The sequence below is a fragment of the Hippichthys cyanospilos genome, chromosome 12, assembly GCF_059441005.1.
Source record: "Hippichthys cyanospilos isolate Australia breed blue-spotted pipefish chromosome 12, RoL_Hcya_1.0, whole genome shotgun sequence".
NCBI lineage: Eukaryota > Metazoa > Chordata > Actinopteri > Syngnathiformes > Syngnathidae > Hippichthys > Hippichthys cyanospilos.
The window spans coordinates 8,458,869-8,480,269 of record NC_142380.1 but is presented as its reverse complement, the minus strand read 5'-3'; the positions used below and the strand labels follow the sequence as shown (position 1 = coordinate 8,480,269).

Below are 21,401 nucleotides of genomic sequence, written 5' to 3'. Positions count from 1 at the left end.
ACTGCCCCTAAACGTTTCTCTGTGGAGGACATCTATTTTTGACTACAACTTTTAAACCCAGAGGCCTATATGGTTAGAACCAACATAGACACCTTCATTTATTAGGACCCTGAACACGCTGAATGAGCTTCCGTGGTTCTACTAACCTCTTTTTACTCCGAATGGACGTCAAATGAGGACTCGTAAGTTCTGTGGGCGAAATCGAACGTTTAGCTCCACTTACACGTTGAGAGCTAGAAGTGCAATAAGAGTAACGAACTCACGGCGGCAGCACTGGGCAATCGTCGTGTTTAGCGGGTGTCACTCGAGACGACAACGAAGAACAAGTTCGTCAGTGAAGAAAGTAGTTTCTGATAAAATGGTGGACGAGCAGGTAAATTGCACAATTTGACAGTTATCAAGGAAATGATTGTTCTCGCTAATCCGCCGTCCTCTTTAGTCAATTTATGAATACACGCCTCCGAAAGGAGGCCACTAAGTAATCTAACGGCTAGCCGCTGGGCTAACGTCACCACTCAGTATTTGCGTGTGTGCTGAGAGGCACCTGACAGTCGCTCACATGATTTTAATTGTAAACGAGCGAGGCTAGGCTGGAGCACGAAGAGTTTCCTCACGCTTTGGCTCGTTGTGTTTTTTTTTTTTAGTTTGTTTCGGCAGCGAGCAACTTTGAACATTAATAAACATGTTCGGCAAGAAGAGGAGAGAGCCCCTCCCAAGAGGCAGGGGCGCAGCCGCTGCCAAGCAGGTAACAACAACAAGAATGACGCACAGACCCCGTTATCAAAGCTTCTGACGCCCAGCGCTTTTACTGCTGCCTAGATGGGCCTGTTCATGGGAATGGACCCCGAGGACATGATGACGATGGGAGCCGAAGAGGGTTTGGACGATCCGGACTTGGAGGCTGAGCTGGCTGCCATCACTGGAGGAAAAACAGCCCCAGTTGCCGGGGGAAGAGCCAAGCACAAAGGAAGAAGTGAGAGCAACAAAACACCACCAAATCCCTTTTGTTTTATTTGTGTGTGTGCATATTTGTACAAAGTATTTATACTTGTTTATAGTGCGCGTGGCCAGTGAAATTTGAACCAGAAAATGATATCCCAGTTGTTCAGGTAACAACTAATCACAGCTCACCTGTTTTCTACGTTTGGTCATGTGATATTTGCAGACCGAGCCGTGATCTGTTGTTTCCTGAACCCAGAGCAGCTGTGATGTCATTATTCGTCGACAGCAAGTGGCAAAATAGCCACGACCTGTGATGGATAAAAACTGCTCAATTTTACTGCCCAAGTTATTAATGCAAAAAACATTTTTGAGTGGACTTCCCTTTTGAAAACTATATTATATGTAGAAAAATGAGCTAAGTGTTAAGAAGTGGACTTCCCTTTTGAAAACTATATTATATGTAGAAAAATGAGCTAAGTGTTAAGAAGATATTCACATCAGTGTGATAGCTCTTTTTTTCGTTATTTTCATCCATTTCCTGTTGCCACATATCCTCATAAATCATAACATTCATTGTGTTGAATTTAAATAAACCACATTTTCTTGAAAAAACAACTTTTTTCCCCACATTCTAACAAAATTTACAAAAACTGCTGGATTCGACTTTTTTTTCTAAGCCATTATTTTAAGTCCGAAAGATTTGCATCACCAAACCTAAGTTGCATGATGACGTCAGAGAAAAGAAAAATTGAATTTCAAACAGTGCTGTCTTCTCCAATGTTGAAAATGACCAATCTTGTGAATATTACATGAACAAACTCAAAATACTGGGGAGATGTGATTTGATGTTACCTGAGCCTTGAGCACCTTTCATTTTCAGTCAACGGCAAGTGTTTTTGAACTATACTATTAGTATGTGACAGATAATTTAGTTGTCTGATTACAACCAAAATGTTAACTTTATCCCGATAAAAATGGCTGAATTTGGTATCCCTTGAACTGAGATTTTACATAGTTCATTGAAGTTAACACAGTTTTGATATCACATGGTTTGGGTTCAAGGCCCGCTGCCTATGGAGGATATCACCAAAATGGCAGATGAGTGTATGCGAGACGTAGATGAGGATGACGACGACGACAATGTGGAGGATGACGAAGACCTCCTGGTAGGTTTTTAGGGAGGAGGAGGGGTGTTTTGGATGTTACTTAAGTCCTTACGCACCTTATCATTGGTTGTTTTGTCTTGCTTATCTCCCTCAAGGCTGAGCTAGAGGAAGTGGTAGGCAAAGGAGCCAGTGAGGCCCAAGTTGTATCCTCTTCATCTGCAGCGGCTGCTCTTGAACCGTCGCCGCAGGTACCCGCTGTTGAGTTTCAAAAGATTTTCTTTAACCCTTTGGCAATTTTAGCTATTTTTTTGTACTTTGATGAATTAGTTGACTGCTGTTTTCTTCTTTAGATTTGAGCCATCACCTTGTTTATCTTTTGTCATTAGTTATTTGTGCCAATTGGTGAGCATCACACTTCAGGATAAGCAGCAAATAGTGAATTATTATCCATGTCAGACGTTATCTGCTTGCTTCAATTTGTTTAATCCTCCTTCTATTTGAAGTTCAAATATTAAAAAAAATGTTTTTTACATTGTTTGTAAAGGACAAATTATTTAAATGCTACATTTGGTACATATTGTTGCGTTAACTTTACCTTCTATCTTCATCGGGAGAAAGCATTACTTTGAAGTCAAAAGGATGACAGCTGATTTGACTGTGAACTGAAGTGTGTATCAGTATTGGAAAATTAAAACAAAGATTCATAGATGAAGAGTACAAGTGTTAAGGTACTTAACCTAATTGGTTGACAAAGTAAGGCAACAAGTTAAATGTGTACAAAACTCACCAAGAGCTGACTTCCCTCCTTCTATGTTGACAGGAAATGAGTGTGCCTGGCAGCATGCAGCATACATTGGAGGAGAGGCTCGCCATGTATAAGACAGCACTGCACAATGCCAAGACGGCGGGCGATGGTACCAAAGCCCGGCGGCTTGAGCGTGGGTTGAAGGTGACGACCAATCCAGTCTTCTTGCAGCATATACAGTATTCCCACTTGTGAGAAACATTTCACATTTGCTGTCATTACAGACGCTGGAAACCATGCTGACTACAGTCAAGAAAGGTCGCCAGATCAGTGAGACGGACATTCCTCCACCGGTCGCCACAGGAGCAAAGCGGGCCAACCCACCTGCACCCCCTAAAGCCTCCCCAGCCCTTCCCTCGCCTCCTGAGATCATCACACCTGATGACGAAGAGGAGGAACCACACTCGTCCACCTCCACGCCAACACTTGCTGCTGAGCCCTCACAGGAGCAGGCGGAACCTTCTCAGGAGCAGCCGGAGCAGGGGGAACCTTCTCAGGAGCAACCGCAACCTTCTCAGGAGCAGTCAGAACCTTCTCAGGAGCAAGCGGAACCTTCTCAGGAGCAGGCATCCACTCCAACAACCACTAATACGGAAAGTCAGTGTCTTATTTCAAATAATGTAACCAAAAAAAAAAAAAAATAGAGCAGTGTGGCACCGCCTCAGAAGTGTATCAATGATGACGGAGGAAAATTGTGATGATTAACTGTTGAACAAGAAATGTAACTAATTGAAATACAAAATGACAACCCAAAAACTGAAAGCTTTTCCTTGTTGCAGCAAACGAACAAGTGGCAACGCTGTTGCAGAATAGGCAGCGAGAGTACAAAATGGCTGCCCTGGCAGCCAAGAAGGCCGGAGAGGCAGAGCAAGCCATGGTCTACTTCAGGACCAGCAAGGTGCGTACGTAAAAAAAATTCTCCACATGGTTGTTATTATCATTATTATTATCATTAAAACTATAAAGGTTAAAAAAGTATTTGGGCTAAACCATATAAAGGCATGCCTTGGTTGATACTTCTTGGTCACAATGGTCATCATGGTCATCAGCCCCCCCCCCCCCCCCCCCTTTTTTCTTCCAAAAATCCAACTATTGACTTTTGATCGATACCAGTACTGACTGTACTCTAGGCTACAATATTGGTATTGTATATGAAGTGAAAAAGTTATCAGGACATCCCTATCTGTGACAATGGCCTTCAAAATCTGTAAAATATTTAGTTGATAGTTTTACCTAATTGAAACAAACGCCCTTTTTGCATTTTTCAATGCAGAAGTTTGATTCGGTGATCGAGGCCTTGAAACAAGGACAAGCTGTCGACCTGAGTGGCCTACCTCCACCTCCAGGTTGATTCAAGCATTTTTATTACACTATATCAAAACAATCATTTAAGAAGCCTCTGTTGTTTTTCTGCCTTCTGATGTCACAAGGTGCAGGTGGAAGCGCAGCACCAGCCAAGCAAAACGTGCACGTCCCTCAACCGGCCGCATCAGCTCCAGGTGCCATGATAACGTATTATGTATAACAATAAATGTCTCAGATTAATTGACTGTTGTGGTACTGCTTGTCAGCTCCACCGACTCCCAGGGATGCGCTGGAGGCGCTGGAGCAGAGGCGAGCCAAGTACATGGAAGCATCGGCTCAGGCCAAAGCCTGCGGGGATGAGCGCAAGTCCCGCATGCATGACCGTATCGCAAAGGTACAAATGACAAATTGTGTGCTTCTGTGCTTCTTCACATAAATTTACTCACATACTCTACCTGTAATTTTAATCCTCCGCCAGCAATACCAGAGTGCCATCCGATCCCACAAAGCCGGAAAACCCGTCAACTTTGACGAGCTCCCCGTTCCGCCAGGTGTCACTCTTGAATGACGTTTCAGAAATGTTATTTCCCATCATTTTAAAAAAATAACAAGGGATTGTATTTCTCCTTGTTTTGGAACAGGCTTTCCTCCCATCCCAGGCCAGAAGGCCACGACAGCTGAGCAAGGATTTATTGCGGCGCTGGAGGCTGCCTCTAAGCTCTCCACTACTGATGATGCTGCTGCTGGTACAGATGAGGAAGAGAAAGAAGTAGAAGTGAGCTATTTTACTGTTTTTTGTTTGTTTGTTTTTCACATAGAGATCCTACGAAATTGGTTTGTCATTTGGGACTTTTACACAAAAAACAGCAAAGTGACATTGGCACAACCGTGTGAAATTTCAACAAAGGCCACTAAGTCCCTGGGCTTACGTGTGAAGTATTAACATTAGACACCCACTTCTGTCTGATCCCTTACCTTGAAAGCATTCGTCTTTGAGTTTTTTACGACTCACACCAGACACAGGCTCTGTCATACTTTACCCCTTAACTAGTGCAAAGCATTTTTGGATGAAAAAGAAACTTGACAGTCTTGTGCCATTTGTGTCATTCATTAAACTTTGGAGCTACGTTAGTAGCGGCATATCTTCACATATTTTACCCTCTAATACTCCAGAAGATGGGTTGTGTAAATAATCAATTTTATTTTTGACATGTCAGCTGCAAAATTGTGTCACTCAAGGTAACATGCCTGTATAAAACTTACAATAAAAGCAAAGGCGTTCACAGGAGAAACGCAGTTTAGCTGTAACTGGATTGATGTTCCTATTAAGAGCAATACTCTTAATGTGGAAATAATTCTTGTCTCAATAAATGATTTGTGTGTCAAACATACGGCCTGCGGGCCACATTCAGAGGTTTAATCTGGCCCGCAAGATGATTCCATGAAGCATTGGAAAATTTTTTTTATAGATCTATTACTTCTCCGCCACTTTTGCAGCATCACTGTGTGAAACAGATGTAACCTTTGACATATGTTTTGTAGCCAAAGAACAACACACTAACTGTGCCAGCTGCACCACGAGGTCGAAGATCTTCGTCTGCCTCGCCCGAGAGAACATCCGCCCGAGATCTCTCACCTGCAGGTCAGTCCTGCCACTTGTCATCACGACGTCCTTTATGCTGTTTAAGCCGTTTCTACGACTACTATTTCTACTCCTCCTTCTTGGTCTTCCAGCGGCACAGCAGCTGACGTTCCTTGAGGGCCGTCACAAGCAGTACATGAAGGCAGCGCTGCACGCCAAGCAGAAGAACGACATGGAGCAGGCCAAGAACTTCCTGCGTACCGCCAAAGGTCTGGAGGCCATGATGGAGGCGGCACGTAGTGGAAAAGCCGTGGACTTCAGCACAGTGAGGAGCTTCTAATAATAGCCGCACTTTGGACTTGTGAGAGAAACGGTTGGACTAGAATGATTGCCGACAGGTACCGTCGCCCCCCGGGGATGAAGACGAGGACTTTGTCCTAGTGCACCATAGCGATGTGGGGCTTTCGGAAAAGGCGGAGCAGCTTTATGTACAGTTAGCCAAGATCCTCAAAGAGCAACGTGAGGTAGCTATGAACGAGCAACCTTTCTTTTGTTTTGTTATTTGTATTTCTTGGCACCGTTCTGTATCGCTTTTATTTCCCTTGTTAGAAATGTTTGACTTACTCCAAGCAATTCACCCACCTGGGGAACGTTGCAGAGACCACCAAGTAAGAATTAATTGTTAGCATACCCTGGTGCATCTACTGGATCCTTTATTTATTTTTATTTTTTTTTCAGGTTTGAGAAGATGGCCGAGTCTTGTAAAAAGAGCATGGAGTTCCTAAAGATGTCTCAAGCCAAGGGCCTGCCTCCCCCCAAACATCACTTTGAGGACAGAACCTTCCACACGGTCAGGTGAGCAAACATCCCCCTGATACATATTCATAGTTGCTACAAATTAGTAACTGCGAGCTGCGTATATTGTTTTAATCCTCACAGGATGTTCCCGGATCTCAGCAGCACAGAGATGGTGGTGGTTATTGTGAAAGCGATGAATCTTCCCGCTCCAAGTGGTATGCGCACACAAACGCAATCGGATTGTAGTTGTCGACAAGAATTTCTTTCAAATGAGCCAGATATAAAATAGATGATGCTACATGATGTCTCTACTGGAGTTGTACGCCTAAAGATACCACTACAAATGTAGTTCCAAAATTTAATAAATCAGTCATGGATGGTGCAGCTCTGTGTATTAAGAGTCACCTTCAAAATTGCTTTGTGCTGGTTAGGGGTGAAAAAAAAAGATTTGCATGGTGGGGAAAAAGGTAGAGAACCAAGGATCTATGCTGCTGATGTACTTCTCTTTGCAGGCATCCAAACGAACGACCTCGACGCTTACGTTAAATTTGACTTCCCCTACCCCAGCACGGTGAGCTCGTTCGTATCTTTATTATTCCCAACCCCCCCGTCCCCCAAGTTTTTCTCTTTTGTTTTGAATTTGTTCGCCAATTGTGCCTCCAGGAGCAACCGCAGCGACACAAAACAAACGTCATCAAGAACACAAACTGTCCAGGTAAGACTCCTCCTCCTTCCTTACATTACTGCATCGCCCACACCTGCAATTTTATTGTCTTGGAGCAGAATACAACCAGAGCTTTAGCCTGTCAATCAACCGCAACCACCGCGGCTTTCGGAGAGTGGTGACGTCTAAAGGCCTCAAGCTGGAGCTGCTACACAAGGGGTGAGTCTGGTTCAGACTATTTTTGATTTGTAAAAATAAGAACATACCTCTGTATATACTGTGTGCGTGTGTTTGTGATGTAAAGTGGATTCTTCCGGAGCGACAAGCCCATCGGCACAGCGCATGTGAAGTTGGAGCAGCTGGAGTCTCACAGTGAAATCAGGGAGATTGTTCAGGTAAGACTGCAACCAAGAACTTGTTACAAACTAAATGTGGGAACCAGTTGTATCGATGTACACCAATGACGTAAAAGTTAACCTTGCCGTGCCAATAATGTCAATCACATTTTTTTTTTTTTTTTATGTAATTGAGGTCAGAATTCTCCAAATTCGCTGGAAGATTGTCTTTTGTGGGGGAAAAAAATGCATGTGTCACCAATGTAAATGGCCTCCTTCCATCAGGTGATGGATGGCCGCAAGCCTACTGGCGGTCGCGTGGAAGTCCGCGTCCGCCTCCGGGAGCCTCTGAACGGCCAGGACACGCAGTCGAGCACCGAGCGCTGGCTGGTGTTGGAGCGCTCACAGGTAATGTGCTCACGACACCTCCCCCATGTCTCCATCCACTCACCTTCTCATTATTTCTCTTGTCTCCCTCTCAAAGCTTCTCGTCTAGATATTCAAGATGTAAATGCTCCAATATGTCTGCCCTGATGCTACCGCTACTCAGCTTGACCACACTGCTTGGATGTGCCAGGTGGAAGGCGACCAATCGTTCTCAGGAGGCGGTCTTCTCTTTGAAAATGTTTGCACATTGGCAAGACACCCAGCACCTTGGCCAGGTCAGTCATAAGGCATTTAGCGACCTCTGCTGGCCCGACCGTGCAACTTCATCTCATTTGAAAAATCGCACGAGTGGCGTCTATGCACTAATATACCAAAGTAATCCATGTTGCTGTTAAAAAAAAAAATAGCCCTAGCTTTTCACAGCTAAGGTTCAGCTAATATATTCGCACACAGCAGTTGTTCACATACAAACAATAAATACAGTGGAATAGGTGAAAATGGGAAAAAAAAACTGATAGGCAATTTTACATAGTAGGCTAAATTCTATTACATAGTAGTCATACGATTAACGACCATCTCAAACAACTTCACCAAGACAATATATGGCTAATGACTTTTACTGTTACATATCTGTGAGACTAGGCGTCATTAAGTGGTTTCATTTTATTTTACTTTACGGTGATTAATTTCTTTCTGCACACTTGAGACACTTGTGCCTGAAATGATTGCTTTGGAAGAAGTCCCACTGTATAATTTGGCATCCATGTCACTGAATCCTCAAAGTTCACAAAAGAGAATTCTTATCTCTTAAGCACTAGTGGCACCTGTGATTTTGGGGGGGTTAAATGGGCGATGACCATATGCGTCCGTTATGCCATTGTACGATGCAAGAAGAAGCCATATTGGCAAATGAAAACTGTCAAGTGTCTGCTGCAACAAGCACGCATGAACATTGCAATGCTCTAATTGTTGTATCAAGAAAAATATTGTTCTTATTTGTTTACAAAGGTCACGGATGTCAATTTCGATTTCATTTAAGTGTCGACCCTCTGAAAAATATCAATAAAATTTAATTTTACTTGGTCCTTTCTGGGGTTTTTTGTTTGTATTTTTTTCAATTGTGTCCTTATTGAAGGGGGGTGTTGATCTGGCGGTTAACTTCTTTTTAATCATGGTACAATGTGTAAAAAGCTCGTATAATCACACAATGGCTAAGATTTCGCATAGGAGCATGACGACAAACTCAAACTAAAGGATGAGCGACAGAGTGCTTGCATGCATAGTACTTTTATTTTGGTTATTTACTGTTTTTGTTCCCCTGAAAAGACTGCTGCAGCTGATAGGAAATCTTTTGACTTTTCTTTTTAAAATACACAAATTATCTTTGTGAAGCTGATGCAAATGTAAATGTCATGTAGCTTAGCATAATAAAAAGCCACTAAAACCGGATCTATATTAGATGCATTTTCTGTGTAATTGTAAGTCTTCTTTTGGATAGATTTGTAGGACTTTAGGAAAAAAAATGCTTTAGCTTAGTACCACATTATGTGAAGGAATTACAGGTCAATTTTGTAACTAATTACAAGTCACGGTGGTTGCTGCTGAGGAGCTTGGGGTAGGACGACCCGATGGAGCGTCCATACCTGTGGACCACCAGCTCCAGCACATACTCGTCCACTTTCACCTCCAGCGTGGTGCTCTTTTCTCCGGAGGCCAGAAAGATGATGGTGAACAGCGCCATCTCCAACTCTGGGCTGACCCCCACAAAGGAGCCGCCTACCGGCTTGACCAGACCCTTCCAACTGAACTGAAGGTTGAGCACGTGGTCGTCCTCGTCGGGCTGCGGAAAAAAAAGGACGAATTAAACCCCGTTCCTATTAGTTGACAAAAATGCCAACTGCGTGAAAGTCTTACAGTGTCTTTTTTGTCCCTGGCTTTGTAACCTTTGTAGTCGATGTGGCCGTGCTTCTCCTGTAGGTAGAACTGTACCCAATTGTGAAGGCCTGTAATCTCCTGGCCCTGCTTGGTCTCACCAACGAAAACGTGCTCGAACCCGCACGAGTCCTCCCTGCACGGAACCAGATGGAGCTTCACGAGACCTCACCTCAGACAATAGCAAACGATATCAAGGAGGGGCGTGCAATGTGTGTTTTTCTTTTTCAGTTGGCTGGGGCTTTAAGACCATGGTAGGGTCACCCATGGCAAACAGGTCCGAGGTGAGGTTCCAGTGTAAGCACGGATCACAGACCCCTTAGGATGAGCAAAATTATTGGATCAAGTTTTCCCCTTTGACGGAATGCGGGTCACCAAGTGGTCGGGTGGTCGGGCCCGAAAGAAAAATATGGGTCCCCTTTCCCGTGGGCTCACCACCTGTGGGATTGCCCATAGGGGTAGGCGACAGTATGAGCTGGAGGCGGCTAAAGGCGAGGATCGTGGCGCTCCAAGCCCCTGCTACAAAAGCTAGCTCTTGAGACAGCTAGATATAGTTGGATTTGCCTCCACATAAAACCTGGGCTCAGGTACAAGGGGTGGTACTGTGTGTACTGTTTTCTCAGTGTCACAATCTACATATACAGTTCTAATCTAATCTAAATATACAGTTAACATTTGAACAAATACTTCCTCTGAGTTTTAAATTGATTTATTATCGGCCATCAGTTTTTAAAAAATATTTGTCAAAATGCCAAATAATAATAATCGGCTTATCTCTATTCCTTTGTTTTCACTCTTTAACCAGGTACTGATAACTGGTACTTTGGAGAGAAGGGGCATTATGTGAAGATGTAGAATGCTAATGTTAAACAAGCCAAACTTTATTATTTGAAATATGAGTTTAAAACCATTGGTCCCAATTAGTACCAGGCCAAATTCTTTACCCTCCGCTCCTGTCACGGTGGTACAGGCGGAACCATATATCGTAAAGTTGTTTTTTGAAGCTCCCCACATCCGGCGGCGACTGTCGTTTCTTGACAAGGTACTGGTGTGCGCACTGTGAGCACAAAAAAACATGCTAACAGGTCTCGGCACTCTTGTTAATGCCAACTGTCCTTATTCGCACCTTCATGACATCTGTCTCCAAGATGGCATCCAGGAACTTGCGATTCTCCTGAAGCTCCTCGTGTGTCACTGATTCAGACACACCTGTGGACATCTCGTAATTGTCCAGCAAGTTGATGAAGTCTGACGTTCACATAGGACAGGGAAATCAATGCTAACATATGCTATGCTTACAAGAACAACTGTTAAAAGTTATTTATTTGCACAAATCTAATTTTTAGGTTTCAATTTCCTGTTTTTTTTTTTTTCCCTTCATCGGGCTTTAAGTCAAAGTATTGACCAACTTTTTGTTGACAAAGGACTTTGGTTCTTTATTGTCTGTTTGTGCATTGATAGCTTTATTTTGGTAGGTCTGTACTTCCTGTTGTTCGTTGACAATGGGATATGTTCCCTCTTTATTATCAGGAATATCAGTATCAGAGTGATAGCTAGCCTTATTTCAAGGTATCGCAAAGGCAGTTGATTGATGGCTATAGTCAGACGTTATGCCACTAATTTAATGAGATTTCAAAGCGATTGTTCACATATTTAGTTGTTTTCACAAGTGAAATGTGCTTTTGCCTATAAAAAATTGATGATGAAATAATTTTTCATGCACAGTGAAAAATTTTCACAACCTCCTGCAGACAGAAAATGATGTCGCGTGCAGGAGGCGACCTCAATGTGCGAATGTCACATGACCAACAGTTGGGCACATGCGATGTTTTTCTGTCGAGAAGTGGACAAATGTTGGTTTTGAATGGTTTGGATGACTTGGTTGTCAATTTAATAATAAACAAAATATTAACTTTTCACCGGTGAAAAGGGCTAAATAAGTGGAATATGAAAATAAGGAAAATGAATAGATTGTTCTTTGAAATTATCTTCCATTGATTTTGGGGGAGGGGAGATTGTATTTATCAAACGTCAAGTGGTATCGGTCTGAGAAAAGCGGTATCGAACATCTCTACCGCGAACAATTATTGTACATGAAACTTTTTTTTTTTTCACCATACGTGCATATGTCTCGATGCTCTTCAGTTTGTCCTCGTCGACGTACTTGAAGAGCGGCGCACTGGCTCGATCTCTGGCATAGTTGCTTCCCTGAGCCACATAGCCGGCTCGCCCCTGTAAAGAAGTAAGACAGATAACCATAGAATAAAATATGGAGAAGAAAAGCAGCTAGCTACGATCCTCACCTGAGGGTCAATGATGTAATCAGTCCCCGGCTTGAGACGGTTGACATCCAGGCGCCACAGTTCATTTAACACCTCAGACAACTCCTGATTGGCCACTTGACTGAAAGTCAAAGTGGACTTTAAACATGAATGAAAATGTTGCCAGATGTAACGTGTTCATTTTTTTTCATGAAAAAAGTGTTGCTTTTGTAATAATAATAATACTAATAATGTAATGGTGCAACTTTATTTGCAGTATACCTGTATTATATTTTTATTATCTTTTCATCCATCAATGCATTTTTTTTAGAGCCGCTCATCCTTACAGGGGTTGCAGGCTTGCTGGTGCCTATCCCAGCCGACTTTGGGACACCCTGAACTGGTTGTCAGCCAATTGCATGGAACTCAAAGACGAACAACCATTAGTCGACCAATCACATCTAAGGTCAATTTAGTATGTCCAATACATGCATGTTTTTGGAGAGTGGGAGGAAGCCGGAGTGCCATGCGGGCTCGGGGAGAACATGCAAACTCCATGCAGGATTTAAGCTGGGGTCCCTGAACTGTGAGTCAACCACTGCATCACCGAGCCAGGCTTTTATTATGTTGCATAATTTTCTAACAATGATCTTATTGTGTGTTTTTTTTATGTGAGTACATTCTAACAGATTGCAGCTTTATTCACATGAAATGATGTCTATTGAAAACATCTGACTTCTTTTGCACTCCAGCATTTCCTTGTACCATCGGAACTATTCAAAGAAGTCTTTCTTAAAACTTTTCTAGTAATATGAAAAACGTAACTAAACGTTTTCCCTATGTCACGTTTTTTCCTCATCTAAGTTTTTTAAATTCAAGTAATGCTATTTAGTTTCTTTATGAAGCATTAATATCTTATGTTTTGCAACTTTGCAAGAAATTATATTACTGCGTTGTTAAAATGACTTTATTCGTGAAACAAATACTTTGCTCCATTATTTTTTTTTTTATATACAAAGTACTATTCCATTTCTTTCTGGAGTATTAACAGCTTATGTTTTGAAACTGCAAAAATGTGTCTGGCAGGAATCTTTTTTTGTTTATTTTTTTTACAGTTGCACGTTACAAAAATCTAACCATTTAACCATTTTACTGATATGATTTTTTTCTTGAAAAAAATATTACTTTCCTAACATTCCAGTTTTTAAAATATTCAGATACAGTTTTGTCAGAGGCTGGATGCAAATTTTCATTTTCTTGTTTCTAACTGCAAAATTACTCAACAAATCGTTTCCGTATTTGCATAACCGCCCCCTCATCATTTTGAGAGGGTGGGTTGTGTGACTCTCTCTTTGTGTTGTGTAACTTCTAAGCATCAGCAGACCTTCACACAAGTATACAAACACAAAATTTCACGCGCACAAAGCCATCCATTGAATAACGCAGCTTTGCGCTTTTTTAACACTCAAACTAAAACCTTCAAAACGAAACTTTTTCCTCAACAAAAACTGCACCAGCGAGTAAGCGTGTTTTTTCCAAGCCCGCAGGCTTGTTTGCATTAAATATTTTATGTTTGGATATTAAATAACTGTCCCAAGTTTTGACTCAAAACTAACAGTTGCAAATTACACGAGAGAAATTTATATATTTTTTATTCGATTAGTCTAATTTTACTTACCGTTTAGACATCGTTGCGTGCAGTTGAGGCAGACTTGACTCACATCCTTTTCGGAAAAAAACACCGTTTTATGCGTTTTTTTTTTTTACAGCCAATGACGACAGGAATAAAATCACTGGTTACCGCCCACCTCGGTAGCTGGGTGGGTCCAACCTCGTGATTACCGTTATTGATGTGGTCATGATATCGACATCTACACACAAACGTTTTCGGTTGATATTGTATTGTGTTAATCTGGATTTCTAAATTACAAATAATTCTTTTATGATAGCAACATGTTCACATTTCAGATGTTGCGTTTGAGGCCTCCTCACCTAATAGTGGCGCGAGTGCAAAATTTTGGTGGATGACAACGAAGAAGACGACAGTCGCGCATGCGCAATAGCTCTCCGCGATGTTTTGGTTCCTCACGTGTTAGCATGCACACGGAGGTAATGTGTTCTTAGTCACCTGCAAAGTTGCCAAACTCCTTGTTTTGTCTGCTTTTTGTGTTTTTACTCGTCGTGATACAACTACCGTTGGTTTGACAAAGTGGCAGAGCTTGAAACGGGGACAAAAGACGCTAACTAGCTTGGCGTCATGACCGCCTTCGTGGAGCTAATAGCTGGCTGCTACGAACAAATTGTCTTCGGTTATTGTGTTCGGACTGATCAGAACGTGAGTATATTTTCACTTAATATTTTTATGAAACAATGTTAGTTTGGTTTATTTTTGACTGAGGTGGAACCTTTAAGTTTTGTTTTTTACGGTGCCTGGAATTTGCAAAACAAAATAACAAAACAAAACACTTCTTCAATAAACGAAACAAACTTACATTTCGTAAGACAAATGAACCAAATCAGGAATACATTGACTTATCAAAAAAATAAAAACTTGAAAAATCACATTTAAGTAAACAATTGACCAAAAGCAGAAACGAGTTTACTTTTAAGTAAACTGATTTACAAAAGCAAGATTTCAGAAAACAAATGTACTTTTCAGAAAAAAAGTAAGCAGAAACAAATTTACAAAAAGCGAAAACAAAATACCAAAACTTGAAACAAATTTACAATTTTAACAAAACCTGAAACAAATAACTACAACGACAAAATGGAGAGGGAATGTACCATATTTCTGATTTACCAGAAAAACACTGGAAGTGATAGTGGAAGAGAGTTTCAAGACAGTTTTTGGTTTTCAGAGTAAGCTCAATTTCAAAACCCTACCAGCAAGGGTTTAAAGATTAGGTGTTCAAGACAAGTGTTGGAGTTTCCAGTCAACAACAAAAGTACAAAAAAAGTTTTACTTATTTGATGAGAAAGTCTATGTAAAAATAACTGGACTGTTATGATAGCTGTAGTTCCTTGTATTTTAGGAGTGGACGATCAAGGCGGACTTTACGCATCATGCGCACACGGCTTCAGTGTCGGCAGTGGCGGCCAGCGACAGGTTTGTGGTGACGGGCAGCAAAGACGAGACCATGATCCTGTACAACATGAACAAGAAGGTGGAACACGGCGCTTTGCTGCACCACGACGGTGAGTGACCATGGTTGCCTTGACGACAACCCTTTCCGCTCACTACCTGAACTCCTCAGGCTCCATCACCTGCCTGGAGTTTTACGGGTCCACGCATCTGCTGAGTGGAGGAGAAGACGGACTCGTGTGTGTGTGGAGCACCAAGAAGTGGGAGTGCCTCAAGTCCATCAATGCGCACAAGTACAGTACTATGAGGAGAAATAAAAAAAAGTTGTAAATGATATTGTAAGATTAGGACTTTTATCATAGTTGTACCGAGAGGTGCGGGCACGGAATGTTTTGTCTTTCCTAGGGGGGCTTTGCAAAACATAATTGAGAAGCACTACCTTATCAAAGAGCAACATGTTCCTTCTACAATATTTTTTCTACTTCTTTCTTCAGAGGTCATGTGACATCGCTGTCTGTGCATCCGTCTGGTAAACTTGCACTCACGACGGGCACCGATAAAACACTACGGTGAGATACAAACACACACATAATAAATATCACAGTCACTTGATGTCGTGTTTGATTTTATCTTTGCAGAACCTGGAATCTCATTAATGGAAGATCTGCATTCATCAAAAACATCAAAGAAAGTCAGTGACACTTTCTTTTTTTATATATCTATGTATGACTGGCACACAATTGAGATGAGAAATGTGTCTTTATGTGTGCGTTTAGATGCACACATTGTGCGGTGGTCTCCAGACGGCAATAAATATGTGGTGGTCATCCAGGACAAGCTGGACCTGTATAACCTGCAAACGGCCTCTCTGACCAGCACGTTGAAGAACCCCAAGAGAATCTCCGCCATCAACTTCTTGAACGTTTGTGTTTTCTCTCTTGCTTTCACCACACAATTTTAGTTTTTTTTTTTTTTTTTTAAATCGTTTATGATTGTTGTGTTTCAGGACTCCATCCTGGCTGTTGCAGGTGATGACGAAAAAATTCGATTGTGCGACATAACCAAGGAGAAATGGGTGTGTGAATTTAAGGCGCATGAAACCAGGTACATAACTCATTTTTTTAACTCATTTCAAGGCAAATACTTGACTGAATTTGACAAGCGCGTTTCTAATTTTTTTAGTGCGTGTTTATTTATTTATTTTTGGCATGTTTAACAGGTATTACGGCAGTTTGAACTATTATTTGTTACACCGATTAATGTTTATTGCATTTTATTGTGCATTAGTATGAAATATCTGGCTGAACTTGAGTGCACCATCCTGTCCTCATGTGGGCAGCTAAATAACTTGGACATGTCAAACTAATCGGAATGTGACTGGTGCTCCAAGGAAAAACTTAATATTGCCATTTTATTGATGTCGATGCATTATTTGGTGTGTAGCTTGAAGTTGGTGACTGTAGCACATTGTTGTCGTGTTACATTATGTTGTTGCTGCGCTTGACATGACTACTCCTTCACTTCGTCCTCGTCTTCCGACACGCGGTCTTGAACTATAGCGATTGTTGTTGTTATGTGAGGTGCAAAGTCCAAATTTTACACGGCCAACAGCGAAACCAGGCCACTTATTTTGAGCCTTGCATTCACTGCCAGAGTGGTTTATCTGATTGAATAGTTTCAATACCAAACAACAGTGTGTACCACTCTGCTTTTGCAGGGTGAAAGCAGTGGAGAGTTTCAAGATGGACGATGACTGCATATTGGTGACGGCCTCCAACGACGGCTTCATCAAAATGTGGAAGCTCCATCTGAATGACGTTAGTCGGCCTCCGAATCGTTACGCCTCATCATTATCTTAAGTTATTTTAATCAAACGTGTCGCCTGACAGGAGCTGGAATGTCCCACCCTCCTGGCGGAAGTCAACACCACGGCCAGGCTGACATGTCTTGCAGTGTGGAAACCTTCTGCAAAAAAGCAAACCACGGAAGAAAACGAAAATGCAGCCAAGGCCACAACGTCACAAGGTGGAACCAGCAATGCATTTTGCTTCACACCTGACACATTTCTTTTATTTATTTTTTTTCTAAGTATGGTAAGGTGTAACCAGCAATGCATTTTGCTTCACACCTGACACATTTTTTTCCATGTATGGTAAGGGCAACACATCAAGAACAATTGTTTTACTTGGGGGTAAAACAGTCGGATCAGCCAACTTAAAAGATAGGTTGATTAAAAATATCCACATAGAAGTTTTTGCCAGAACCATGTTTGCGCTGTTGTTTTCTACATGGACCTTTCTCGCAGACGTATACAGTGTTGCAATGGCGGTAAGGTGACAGATTCTCCCCAAAAATGTGATATCACAAGTAGGGAAAGACCATTTATTATTATGTGAATTACAAAAGAAATTCTGTTATTTTTTTTCTGGAAAAAAAAGAGAAAAACATAGTACTGTCAAAACTGCAGTAACGCTCACAAATTTTATTTGATTGTTTTTGTGAGATTTGCAACTAATAAATGACTGTAAAATTTAAATGTGAAATGATTACTTTTTTGGTCAAAAAAAATTGCAGTTTTGCAACTCTAACATAAACTCTCATAATGTTATGGCTTCATTCTTGTCAAGAGACAACATTGGGAAAATAGCCTTGTTCTCATGACAATTTTTGTAAAATTAAAAAGTTAATATTTTCTCTATTGTGTACCTGCAGAGAAGGCGGGGGCACTTTTGAAGACAAAGCGAGTGTGCGTATTCACACATGAGGAAGTCCTTTTGGAAGACGAAAGCAAACCCAAGAATAAGAAGCGGAAGAAGAAAAAGGGCGGTGGGCAACAGGAACAAGACAAATAAAAGGCAATTTTTAAAAACATCCTTTGATTTGTGACTTTTGGACCTTATCCACAAACGCTCATTGAACAAGGAATACACTCATGTTCTAGCAACATCTATTTTTAAATTTCTTTTTAACCTAATCAAAAGGTGGTCAAGCGAAGAATAAGTGTCTTCTTTTTACTTTTTTTTTTTTTTTAAGATGCAATGTTCTAAGATGCTGACTTATATTTTTTTGTTAAATCTCAACCTTCCATTGTTTAGCTTTGTGATCTTTCGGCTTTCTTTAAAAATAACTTACCTCTTATTGATTGAGCTGTTTTCCTTTAAATTGTACTATTATTACTGTCGCACATTTTGTCAAAAGTTATATTACAAGTTTATCCTGGTTAACTGCAATTTTTCTATTTTGAAAAATGTTCAGATTTTGCAATACAATTTTTTATTTTAAAATGAATTGTTAGTACAACTTGAAGCTTTTGCAATTCTTCTTCTGTAATTAAACTACAAATACTTATGACGTTGTCATAATAAATTGAGTAATCAATTATCAAACTAACAAGTTTTAATAACCAAGTAATCGACGTAAAGACGAATGTTCATAAATGAATATCCGCGATAGAGCGAAGCCGCAATAGATTTCTTTACCGTAGTAACGGCCACAAAGTCGCATCGCAAATCTCCTTTGCGTCCTCGGCGTCCACAGTACGGTAAAGGCTAGCGTGTGGACCCGCAGTGTCCACGGGCACGATCAGGTGATCGGAGAGCGAGCTACCAGGAGCCCACCGGAGGAGGGGACGCGCGCACACTTTGACCCGGGGGGGGGGGCCTCCGAGGCACGATGTCATGTAGCGAATATCGGCGCCCACCCGATGCTCCTCATTTCCACTCGGGAGCGACATCTTAGCGACAAAAGGACGGACGTAGCGACGAGACTTAACGGCCGCGTGCGCGCGCGCGCGCGCGTGTGTGTGACGATGGCTCGCTAAGGGCCGCTGGCGCAGATTCCTCCTTTATGTGCGATCCCCTTTGGCACACATCTCGTTCAGCATGGGGCTGTGCTACAGTCTGCGGCCGCGGCTCTTCGGCGACCTGAGCGGCTCCATCTCCAACGCCGCCTCGGACTCGGAGCCGCATCCGGACGCCGCCGCCGTATCCGCGCCGACCCGCGCCCAGGCGGCTCGCCCCGCGGAAGGCGGCGGATGCCAGCCCGGCCGGGAGCACGGCTCGGCCGGGGACGGCGTGCTCATCCAGAACGGGGGAGGCAAAGGGACGTCGTCGTCTGCGTCCGCGGCGACGGCGGCCAAGGAGCGCGGAGGACGCCGCCTGCAGCTGCCGCACAAAAGCAACAACGGCGGCAACAAGCAGAAAAACTGGGACAAGCTCCTCATGGAGGAGAAGGAGGCCGAGAAGGAGGCGAGGAAAGTCAGCAAGAGCATCGACCGGGCCCTCAAGGAGCTCAAGCGGGAATACAAGCAGACGCACCGGCTACTGCTTCTGGGTAAGAGTCGACCCCCCCCCCCCCCCCCCCCCCCCCCCCCCCGCTTCTTTCCGTTTACCGACGGCGGGCGGGCAACGTGGCCTGTAGCCGGCTCGTGTCACCGCTTCGCCGGCGAGGCCTTGTGGAAGCTAGGCCTGACACTTAAATTGAAATGACATCATAAACACCGGAATATTTACCGCGCTTGCCGGCATGGTTTGTGTGCGCCAAGAGTTACAATATTGGTGTCCAAACTTCGGTCGGCGGGCAAAGGTGACCCTCTGTCAATTTGTCAGCGGTCCTGAACAAAATATGAAATGATACAGCAAGACTAGTGAAAAAAACATCAAAGTGGTCAGGCCATTCCAAAAACATAAAAAGATTATTAAATTAGTTTACGTTTTTACAACAACATAATTAAAAATGGTTTCCACCAATTTGTGCACAGTGTGAAAAGTGTGTGCTGGTGCAGTCCTGACCTCGTTCACACTTAAACTTCAAATCATCTGATTTCAGCCTCTCAACAGTCATTTTTGTTTTTATTTTGTTTAATCAAAATAAAACATTTGTAAACATTACTTTGAAAACAATGACCAAACTAAGACACTGAATGTTACAAAAAGGTTTCGTTTAATTTAATTTCATATTGCTTAGTCATTTAACTTTTTTAATCATTTATACCAAATAAACACTTTTAATTTGTAAAGAAACAGTAATGAGGAAAAAATGTGTTTTACACACTTCAACGCAAAGTAATTTTTTTCTCAGATTATTCAATTGATCAGTGGAATAATCACTTATTAAAATTATCCAATATTGATGGCCCTAATTTTATTACTCTTGCCCCAACTTTCCAACTCTTGTGGCTAATTCTGTCATTGCAAATGAATCTTGAAATTCCTAAACCTTATCACAGGGAACAGAAAGCAGTTTTTTTTAATAACTGAAAAAGTTATCACTAGCTGTTTTGCTGACTTGATTTCAGCATAAATTAACCCTTTATGTGGCAGAGGTTTTGTCAATATATTTTCATATCGCTATTTGATACGATTGTATTTTGATAATGGTTAGAGATAAAAGCATACTGAGTAAATGTTGATGTGTGCAATTTTGCTACTTTGCTGCTTAAGGGGTTAAAGTCAAACAACTTCAAAGCGGCCTTTGCATACTTTTGTTTTTCCTAAATGCAGTCCTCCTCGCATGCAAACCTTTGGACACCCCTTATTTACAGTATAGCATCAATGCGTCATATTTGGAGAATTATGGTAAATGGCACAAGTTATCTCTCTGCCTCCAGAAAGCTCAAGTCACTATCACCTGACTTTATTTCCCATGATTCTTTGATATGAAAGCATTGTCGACAACAATGATTTTCAAAACTCAGAACTGGGACATGACAAGTTTGCTGAAACTGAAATATGCAAATACTGACCAGAAAGTATGTTTTCCAAATGTAATCGCTAGTTAATCTGGTGATTGGTGGTTTTGTTATTACATTGGTTACTACTGCTCAACGCTATCTTGGATGACACTTAGCTCCAAATAGTTCATTGCACTCACCATGATCCAACGTTTTTTTTCTTGGTCACCGTGTTGTGCCAACTTAGTCAAAATAAAATCCGCTGCAGTTTGACATAACCAATAAATGATCAAATGTTTCCACGTACCCCATGTGATGTGCTCACGGACTAGTCATTACTGTTTGGTGCATTAAATTAGTCCTTGGATTGACATATGACATGTAATACTGTGCAAGTGGTCTTTGAACGCATCTCCACTGAATTGCATGAATGAGTACAGTTTTCATCACTTTCTTTTTTTTCTCCACTGTTTTGTGTGTGTGTGTGTGTGTGTAATGCCTTGATGATAGCGGAAAATTACCGTAGTTCCC

General features: G+C 41.9%; 4 protein-coding genes and 2 long non-coding RNA genes across 8 annotated transcripts in view; 3 read left to right on the top strand and 3 right to left on the bottom strand.

Annotated features, from left to right (window-relative positions):
• Positions 1 to 296: 296 nt before the first annotated feature.
• Positions 297 to 9,009, top strand: cc2d1b (coiled-coil and C2 domain containing 1B). Of its 2 annotated transcripts, XM_088429043.1 has the most exons (25): positions 297 to 373; positions 645 to 745; positions 820 to 973; positions 2,005 to 2,108; positions 2,204 to 2,296; positions 2,869 to 2,997; positions 3,078 to 3,450; positions 3,633 to 3,751; positions 4,127 to 4,199; positions 4,284 to 4,352; positions 4,425 to 4,552; positions 4,637 to 4,709; positions 4,800 to 4,933; positions 5,701 to 5,800; positions 5,893 to 6,065; positions 6,139 to 6,264; positions 6,350 to 6,408; positions 6,479 to 6,595; positions 6,680 to 6,753; positions 7,051 to 7,109; positions 7,202 to 7,253; positions 7,322 to 7,421; positions 7,507 to 7,597; positions 7,823 to 7,945; positions 8,022 to 9,009. In XM_088429043.1, exons 2-25 carry the CDS (start codon positions 683 to 685, stop codon positions 8,031 to 8,033), a joined length of 2,598 nt encoding a protein of 865 aa, XP_088285169.1. In that variant the 5' UTR covers positions 297 to 373; positions 645 to 682; the 3' UTR covers positions 8,034 to 9,009. The 2 variants fall into 2 exon arrangements, with proteins under 2 accessions (XP_088285169.1, XP_088285170.1); XM_088429044.1 differs by lacking the exon at positions 297 to 373 and having other exon boundaries at positions 389 to 745.
• LOC148414732 (uncharacterized) lies at positions 1,020 to 3,472 on the bottom strand. 2 transcript variants are annotated; one of them, XR_015867419.1, is made up of 3 exons: positions 2,836 to 3,472; positions 2,165 to 2,303; positions 1,020 to 1,250 (listed from the first exon to the last, which is right to left on the bottom strand). It is a non-coding gene; the product is annotated as an uncharacterized LOC148414732 (long non-coding RNA). The 2 variants fall into 2 exon arrangements; XR_015867420.1 differs by lacking the exon at positions 2,836 to 3,472 and adding an exon at positions 2,644 to 2,786.
• A 186-nt stretch (positions 9,010 to 9,195) lies between the features above and the next one.
• Positions 9,196 to 13,887, bottom strand: LOC148414730 (uridylate-specific endoribonuclease C-like). Its single transcript, XM_088429057.1, has 7 exons — positions 13,796 to 13,887; positions 12,160 to 12,259; positions 11,977 to 12,088; positions 10,983 to 11,104; positions 10,801 to 10,913; positions 9,839 to 9,992; positions 9,196 to 9,764 (listed from the first exon to the last, which is right to left on the bottom strand). Exons 1-7 carry the CDS (start codon positions 13,804 to 13,806, stop codon positions 9,504 to 9,506), a joined length of 873 nt encoding a protein of 290 aa, XP_088285183.1. The 5' UTR covers positions 13,807 to 13,887; the 3' UTR covers positions 9,196 to 9,503.
• Positions 13,888 to 14,178: 291 nt separating this feature from the next.
• On the top strand, positions 14,179 to 18,070 carry pak1ip1 (PAK1 interacting protein 1). Its single transcript, XM_088429054.1, has 10 exons — positions 14,179 to 14,452; positions 15,150 to 15,312; positions 15,372 to 15,492; positions 15,694 to 15,768; positions 15,838 to 15,890; positions 15,976 to 16,121; positions 16,206 to 16,303; positions 16,917 to 17,016; positions 17,089 to 17,224; positions 17,912 to 18,070. The coding sequence occupies exons 1-10, from the start codon at positions 14,375 to 14,377 to the stop codon at positions 18,049 to 18,051; spliced, it is 1,110 nt and encodes a 369-aa protein (XP_088285180.1). The 5' UTR covers positions 14,179 to 14,374; the 3' UTR covers positions 18,052 to 18,070.
• On the bottom strand, positions 14,482 to 18,665 carry LOC148414728 (uncharacterized). The gene is made up of 3 exons (XR_015867418.1): positions 15,639 to 18,665; positions 15,359 to 15,500; positions 14,482 to 15,260 (listed from the first exon to the last, which is right to left on the bottom strand). It is a non-coding gene; the product is annotated as an uncharacterized LOC148414728 (long non-coding RNA).
• A 108-nt stretch (positions 18,666 to 18,773) lies between these two features.
• Positions 18,774 to 21,401, top strand: part of LOC148414727 (guanine nucleotide-binding protein G(olf) subunit alpha) — a 42,152-nt gene continuing 39,524 nt past the window's right edge. Inside the window, exon 1 of the mRNA XM_088429046.1 lies at positions 18,774 to 19,531. Coding sequence (XP_088285172.1) covers positions 19,081 to 19,531 — 451 coding nt within the window. The 5' untranslated portion in view covers positions 18,774 to 19,080. The remainder of the gene's footprint in view (positions 19,532 to 21,401) is intronic.